The following is an 8724-nucleotide window of genomic DNA, read 5'->3' as shown; positions in this document are numbered from 1 at the left end:
ACGTTTTCTTACATTCTCACCAATTTCTAGACTGCCAATCAAACAGTTATAACGGTATAATTTGTGACAAGCTAACGTTCAGAGTATGACCAAGATAACGACCTTGTCTTTCAGCTTGTGGCATTATATCCTACGCCAATGAAACATGCCTTTAACATCTGACTAAATGAAATACATGCTTGATCTTATGCAGTGTGAAAATACTGGAGTAATTTGTAATAGCTTTTTGTTTAGTTAAATGACTCCATAGAACATTTTCGTAATGAATGGATATTCTGAATTATTGTCAACGGTATTTGCATGTCCATGTACTATATTTGCTAATGACACTGTGCCCTTGACCTTGACCTTGACCTTTATTGACGTAACATCCTGGCACTTTGGTTCTAAAGACATGCTTTGAGTGAAGGAGGTGTTTGTTTGGCTGTTTTTTTACAATGTGTCTTGTGAGTTCTGTTGAAAATGACCATGCTTCTCAATTTAGGAATCTTTACAGGTAAGAAAATATTTGTTGAGTTATGCGTGATACAAGGATGTCATTATACAGGTTGTCCTTTAGAAAATTCTTTGTTTGATTATGTATTATGTATGAGTGATGATGTAGGTAACCCAACAGTGTCAGACAATGTTACACAGCACTGCGTCTTGTATCAGCTGGTTTTTACCGTTACATGTAACCGTCGGCTGTAACTCGTGGTATCTATGCGTGTGTGTATGTCACTCTATGTTAATATTCTTGTAACTGCTATCGCGGTTGTGCAATAAGAAGGCTCGTATATAGAAGGATTAATTTTCCAGTTGGGCCTGATTAGGTTTCTTTATACCCTCCACGCGTACGTTCAGACCAAACAATCTAAGAAAGATCAATTAGTTCTTTTCGAGAAAATTTTTGTCAACTACACTGTACTCTTAATTTATACTAATACATTACTGAAAATGGGTTCGTTCGTCACCCCGAAGGCCGGGTTCGATTCCCACATGGGTCCAATGTATGAAGACTATGTCTGTTAAAGAGGGGCGGTCGGGTAGCCTAGTGGTTAAAGCGTTCGCTCGTCACGCCGAAGACCCGGGTTCGATTCCCGACATGGGTACAATGTGTGAAGCCCATTTCTGGTGTCCCCCGCCGTGATATTGCTGGAATATTGCTAAAAGCGGCGTAAAACCATACTCACTCACTCACTCACTCTGTTAAAGGCCGTCGTCACATTGCAGGAATAATCTTAAAAGCGGCGTTAAACGATACTCACTCGCTCACTTCTGACAACGCCAACGCGGAGACACCGTCTTCTACAATAAGTTTTAGGCGACGCAATTCGAATCGCGGGCCTTAGATGTGCCAGGATCCGCTGAAAGTGGGGTCGAATGCAAGATTTGCCCAATTTATGACAAGTTTACTCGTTAAAGATCTTGGTTTCGCTTCAACACGTAATGATAATGTTCAAATCGGCGTTAATCGAACTGACTCATAAATAAATTCTGAATGTTTTTTACCCAAATTTTCAGTAGGAGGCGTGTTAAATTATGTAGGTTACACAATCACTGTCCTTCACCAGAGTCTTGGTTTAGTAACAACGCCGTTGTCTGACGTTCAGCCAACGTATAGGCTCCACAATATTACAGACAACATCAACGCCGGAGATTAACCAGTCTTGATTATCCGCTGATTCCATTGGCCGTAACAGGCAAAATAGCGGTGAAAATTATATGAAGGGATCGCTGAAATTCATTGATGACACCAGGTGTTCGCGATACACACCACGAGATAGAACACATGCCACGAGTTTGCTGGTTTTTGTTTGAATATAGGGCAAGAATACGCCGCACAATGTTGAAGTTCTTAGCTTTATTTTGATAGATATTGTGTGTTTGTGTTTGTGATCTTTACCTGTGATAACACTGTTCTGCGTATATAGGCCTTTCTCTTAAATTGTTGAAATTATGCAAAGTATGTTTGGAGGACTTACCACAACATAATGCGAAATACATACGATTGAAATTCTCGATACGCTCACAGTTAAAACGATGTCAAGTACAAAGCGTTTCAATACAGGTATATTAGGGTACCTACCCAGAAAATAAACTTTTAGAAGACCTCGTACGGCAGTTCAGTTTCTGACATGACATTTGATTAAACCCGTGTGATCATCTACAAAACCAGATCCAGTGCGAGATGGGATATCTCCACTCTCGTTACAATCAGATCTTAGTTCTCGCTACCGCTAAACAAAGATGTGGAGACATCCGATTACAGGTCACGTCAGAAGGACCTTTCGCGAACTTTGACCAACCATTGAAATGACCAGCAAGGAATCGACATTAGCCAATCAGAAAGCAGCTTTCTCTAACTTTACGACACTAGCTTCAAAGTAGAGACTTGCATTCTTGACTCGCTTCTAACAATATTTTGACAAAGTTCTCAATTCATAATTTGAAAACTGAAGAGAAGAAAATTCTGGAATGTCTAAAAGACGGTCGAGTTTGTATGGCGGTACTTCCCAGGGGCTATGGAAAGTCTCTTCCGTTTCAAAGTTTATCCCTTTGAAGCGAGATACAGACGACGAATCGGTCGTACAGTCAGTAACTGACATTTGGAATACCCCGTATTAATCTTTTCGAGGTTGCATCATCAAAAACACACATTCTGACTTTCACTTTCCTGATCTGGTAAGCGTCGCTGATTGGTCATGTGAAAGGTCGTTCTGACGTGACCCATAATGGGATATTCTCAGATCTTTGTTAGCGGTAGCGAGAACTAAGATCTGATTTTAATGAGATTCGGATATCTTTTGTACATTTTGGGATTTTATCGAAAAAAATATATTGTCCCACAAAATACTTGAAAGAAATATTTATGTTTCAAACTGTTGAATACAATGTCTGCCACAAAAATACATTGTTGCAAGAGACGTTTAAACACATATATTTTGTCTCATACTTTTAATTGTATAGCTTTTGCTGAAAAAATACATAGTCTCTATATCAATTGTCGGCCCCTTAAAATAAAAACTCTTTTTATTTCAGAATATTTCTCAAACCGGCTAGTATCTGTAAATACGACCTATTTGTGATTTAGTTTAGTGAATAATGTTATGCTTGTGATTTTGACACATAATTCAGTAGAAACGCCAAATGAGTTAACCGCGTTTAATCAGATGTCATGTAAGTTAATACAGAACGAGGCCCCCAGCCAAGTTGTAAATAGTGGAGTTTTACTGGACCCAACAAAGACTTACCAGTCCGCCCATGTGCTGCTAGACTAACTAGACTCGCCTAGATACGTCCGATGATGTGTATATATGAACAGAAATATGTCAACGACTGGAGAAGAAATAACGAGATATCGCAGCCATAATGTATTTGAGTGGATGAGGAATTATCACACATGAGCTCTATAATCAGTGAATGGGACAGGTGAACGGGGACAAGTGCATGATGCAGGGTTTGAAGTGTGACATGAATGTATGGAAATATTGTCAGGGACATATTTTGGTCTGTGAAAATTGAATTTTTTCATTCCGTATAAGGATTCACAATTTTCAAGAACGTCGCGTCTTTGAAGTCAACCCTGGTGAAACACTTAAATACAAAGTATTAAACGTGTTTCGTGTGAAAATTATCTTCAAAATGAATACAACATTGCTTGGTCCTTTGTGGAAGAGGTATGCAGCTGAAGTTTCTAAATTGTGGACCGTGTCATTGATAATCCGTTGTCTGATGCTTATAAATAGGTTTCAAATACTGATGATAACAAGGAAACAGATGCGAAGGGCCCCGTAGGAGATAATAAGTCCTACGAAGGAGATAATAACTCCTACGTAGAAGATACTAAGTCCTACGTAGGAGATACTAAGTCCTACGTAGAAGATACTAAGTCCTACGTAGATGATACTATGTCCTACGTAGAAGATACTAAGTCCTACGTAGGAGATAATATCCTACGTAGGAGACACTTAGACAACAACAAAATCACCGTGGCCCTACTACGCTTCCGTACAAAATTGCTCAATGAGGTGACACTCATTCTATTTTCATATTTGCTTCCATAATATTATAAAGCATTTTCTCGTTCAATAGATAACATATGTTGACCGCAAAGATGATCAAATATGCTTTTTTAGCAGAACACTGCTTTTATTCAGTTAATGTTTCGTTACGTTGTCGACTTCTTCACTTGCGGAAGTCTCCCGTGTAAAATACCATCAACAAAGGTTAAACCTAATAAGATATTTTACAGTTGCTGATTTTGTGTCGTAAGTGTGTTAATGTTTTGATTGATCCTTGCCTACCAAGAACACTGAACATTCTAAATGGTATGTGCTGTGTCTATTACTTGTATTGGTCTGATATCGGATATTTACTATTCATCATAAGTAAAGAACACCTGGCCTTTACTATTACTATAGTAAACCTGTCATGGCCATGATAATATTAACTATAGTCATATGAATAAATCGGATGTTCTTTACTTATTTTGAGCAGTAATATCATACCAATTATCAAGCGTTTACTTTTAATGGACGTGAATGCGAACATGTGTACTACAAAAAGTATTTGTTAAATGGCGGAATATTGGAGCGTTTAGATGCTCACAAGCAACGCTGACACATCACTCCTTACCTGTTCCAAGAGAATTGTCACAATCAAATTTATTCTAACTTCGCATATAGGTAAACATTGGACACTCGGCGTCAGTGTGGCAAACTGCAACATGATCTTGAAACTATAGCAACTGTGTCACGTGACATGATGCCGCCCAGGATGAGGATCAGTGGTTGGGACAATGTTTGGTGGTAGTGGTCTGTACCCCGTGTCTGGTTGGTGAGATTATGGTGGGGCTCATCCTCATTGGGAATCTCGTTATTGCTGACAATGTGATAAAATAATGTACATATACGTGTAAAGGCTGCAAATGTCGACGAATATCGTAATAAATGCTGGAAAAAAGTATTTATTTGTGTTTATTGTGTTTTCAAAGTATAGATATCCATGGTGACCCGTCAAGCACAGAGGGCACTCTTCTGGATGTGTTGTTTGTTTGTTGTTTTACGCCGCACTCAGCAATACTCTAGCTATATGACGGCGGTCTGTAAATAATCGTGCCTGGACCAGAGAATCCAGTGATTGACATCATAAGCTTCAATCAACGCAATTGGGATCGATGACACACATCAACCAAGTCAGCGAGCCTGACCACCCGATCCCGTTAGTCGCCTCTTACGACAAGCATAGTCGCCTTTTACGCAAGCATAGTCGCCTTTTACGGCAAGCATAGTCGCCTGTTACGGCAAGCATGGGTTGCTGAAGACCTGTTCTAATAAGTCAGCTCTGACTTCAATGTTTTGACCAAAAAATGGCAGCTGAATCCAACCCAGTCTTCAAAAGCATTTTTCTATGTCTAAGAACCAAAGTCCTATTTTAGCAAAGAATCAAATATACACTCAAAATATATGTCACTACCTGACACAATGACTTGAATAATGTGAAATCTTACGCGCGGAAATGTTTTTACTTCAAATTACACAACGTTTTAGCTGAATTTCCACAAAAGACATATGGTGCAATCAGCTTATGCAATCTGCTAAAGTGGACTTTATTGTCATGTGTTTCCTGGAAACGTTTTGATATCAGGGAATGAAGGACCTATCCCATCCTCCACGCACCGGGATGATAGTAAGTAGAGCCACACAATATTTCCATGTACAGCAGAAATCTCCCTATAAAGCAGAGTCGACTGTCCGATTCCGACTTTATCATGAGTATGTGTTTATGAATTACTATCAAATAGGGGGCGGTCGGGTAGCCTAGTGGTTAAAGCTTTCGCTCGTCACGCCGAAGACCGGGTTCGATTACCGACATGGGTACAGTGTCTGAAGCCCATTTGTGATATTGCTGGAATATTGCTAAAAGTGGCGTGAACACATACTCACTCACACACTATCACAAAGTGATGATACAAGGTGTTCGCGAAAAGGTGAGCGTATCCTGCCCCACAGGTGGCACCCGTCAAAAACACATGCAAAGGCAAGTCATTTGTTCACCTGAAAAAGACACGGGGACATATGGTACAAGTCTAAATAGGGAATTGCATCGGGCATCATTTTTGTCACTGAAGTGGCAGGAGGTGGGGTGTAATGGGGTTTAACGTCCAAGATTATTGCACTTATATAGCGACGTGCATGTACGTGTATGTGTGTGTGTGTAGCTGCTTGTACTAGTCTGGACTGATGCCGATTTATAGTGCTAGCACATTGAGATACCATGCCGAAGTTTAACATGAATACCCCTCTCAGACACAGTATACTGACTCCGAGCCGACCAGTCCTTGTTTTAGCCCCTTAATGCCGAACGCCAGACAGGGTAACAACAAGTACCATCTTTTAACGTCTTTTGGTATGACGCGGGAATCGAACCCCGGACTTTCCGCTCTCCAGGCGGACGCTCTACCATTAGACCACGGAGGCGGTCGATGCGGCAGGAGATGGTCACCGGATAACTGAAACTCACCGGTCACCGGATAACTGAAACTCACCTACATATGCCTCTGGAGATTATTTAATGTGTAGGCTGAATCTGTAATTTGTACGTGGCTTTGCTTGCCTTAGTTGGTTGCAGCTACTGTAGGGAGGTGAAAGAAAGTTCTACTTTACTTGCGAACCCGTTAAACTAAATGATAAGATTTAAATATGAAAGAATAGTAAAATGTCAAAGAGTGAGTGAGTTGGGTTTAACGCCGCTCTTAACAGTATTCCAGTTATAACACGGCGTGTCAGCTTAATGTGGGAGGAAAGCCCGACGTGATGCAGTTCTCAGACGTTTACCACTTCGATGAAACCCACGAACACGGGTATGGTGCTGACAAACCTAGAAACATAATCGGGGTGGACCGGGATTCGAACCCACAATCATAGGTTTCTGGCATGCCCAAGGGACGCAACTCTGCACAGCGAATCGCGGTGCCTTAGGCGACTGGACCACCAGTGCCACCAAAATGTCCCCAAAAGAAAGAAGATGCAATAGCATCCTTCCTCGGTCAGGGTACGACGACAGGCTATCAACCAAGACACCGAGCCTGACCACCGATCCATTTGGTCGCCTCTTACTACAAACGCTGGGGACCTATATTCTAACTCGGAATCCTCACGTGGGATACACACCTGTAATTACATAAGTACATTAGAAGATATGCTGACATATAAGTATGGTAGCCATGGAAACTAAATAAAGGTATGGGGGGCGAGATTTTACTGGAATATTGCTAAAAAGGCGCGCAATCGACCTCTTTCACTGGAACATATTGCACAACTCGACTCATATCTAACAAAGGAGGCATTATCAATACTATAACAAACAAGCAGAAAAAAAATGATCTCAATCTCTTTACTTTTTGCAATACAGAAAATAAGTTGCTTTCTTTTTTTGTAACACAGGTTGAAACATAAGTGGTCCGCGGTACCCCGGTCCTAAATAACACACGGATCACATTCAGGTACCACCGGGAGCTTCTAGGTCGCGCTCGGCCATCTTGGATTTGTAAACTTCATGTGACAACAACGACTTCATCTCCCTCTCGAACTCATACAGACGGGGCAGAACGACGGCAATGTATCCTTCTGTCTGAAACTAAAAAGGAAAAATACTTAAGAATAGTGTAATAAAAGAAATTACTACTAAAAGGCGAACCCATTGTACGATTCGGACTTCAGTATAGTACGGTTATAACGAAATCAAAGGGACTACTAATTTTAGTTCGTTATAACCGTAGTTCGTCAAAAGCATATATAGAGCATAACTACATCAAATAGTCGGGACCAAAAAAGTAAGTTCGTTATATCCGTCAGTTCGTTATAAGCGTGTTCGTTATAACCGTAGTTTACTGCATATCATGAGCACGTGGTTATAAATGACTATCTAATGGTGATGGCGCAAGTTGTTCGTGAAAAGGTGAGAGTATCCTGCCCAGCTGGTGGCATCCGTCACAAAAACATGCAAAGGCAAGTCAATTGTTCACCTAAAAACACACGGGAACATATGGAACAAGTCAAAATAGGGAAATGATCTGACATAATTTTTGTCCCTGATGCGTCAAATTTGGAAATGTCCTCCACATGTCTTCCATAAAACTTTTTGAAAGCTTTACTGAGGGAATTGGCTATTTAATTGTTATTAAACTATATCAGATCATCCATATACCTGAAGCTGAAGTTTAACTTCTTGGCCATTAATTACCTTGTTTGACTTTGCCAATCCGAACAGAAATTCCAATTCATATGCATCAATGAATACAGAAACAATATTGTTATAAAAGATTGTGTGTGTGTGTGTGTGTGTGTGTGTGTGTGTGTGTGTGTGTGTGTGTGTGTGTGTGTGTGTGTGTGTGTGTGTGTGTGTGTTCTGTCAAACATGGGTGAAAATCAGTCAGGACAATAGCGTAAATTTGGCGCTTAACGCAAGCATTGTTTTCAAAATTGACTATTTAATCACCGACATCACATGATATAGAGTTTAATAATACCCTAGTGTATTTCCGCGTCGTGAGCCAAAAGCTAGCATGAATTGTCTCCCTAATAATTCACGTCACGGAAACACTGGGCTTGTGCTGTCTAGATACACTTCGATGCATGTCACTTTTAACATATGTAAAAACAAACATTATCGTGACTTTTTTAATGTCAATAAAAATACAACAATCTAAATATACAATGTATGCAACCCATCTACCAGCGA

General features: G+C 40.3%; 1 protein-coding gene across 1 annotated transcript in view; it reads right to left on the bottom strand.

Annotated features, from left to right (window-relative positions):
* Window positions 1-7408: 7408 nt before the first annotated feature.
* The window catches only part of LOC139464455 (protein Abitram-like), a 33871-nt gene continuing 32555 nt past the window's right edge, over window positions 7409-8724 (bottom strand). The window contains exon 5 of the mRNA XM_071245982.1: window positions 7409-7620. Within this exon, the coding sequence (XP_071102083.1) occupies window positions 7483-7620 (138 nt within the window). The 3' untranslated portion in view covers window positions 7409-7482. The remainder of the gene's footprint in view (window positions 7621-8724) is intronic.

The sequence above is a fragment of the Haliotis cracherodii genome, unplaced genomic scaffold (assembly GCF_022045235.1).
Source record: "Haliotis cracherodii isolate W230 unplaced genomic scaffold, xgHalCrac1.p SCAF_17, whole genome shotgun sequence".
Lineage (NCBI taxonomy): Eukaryota > Metazoa > Mollusca > Gastropoda > Lepetellida > Haliotidae > Haliotis > Haliotis cracherodii.
Note: the sequence above shows the minus strand (reverse complement) of the source record. Positions and strands in the feature narration are given on the sequence as shown.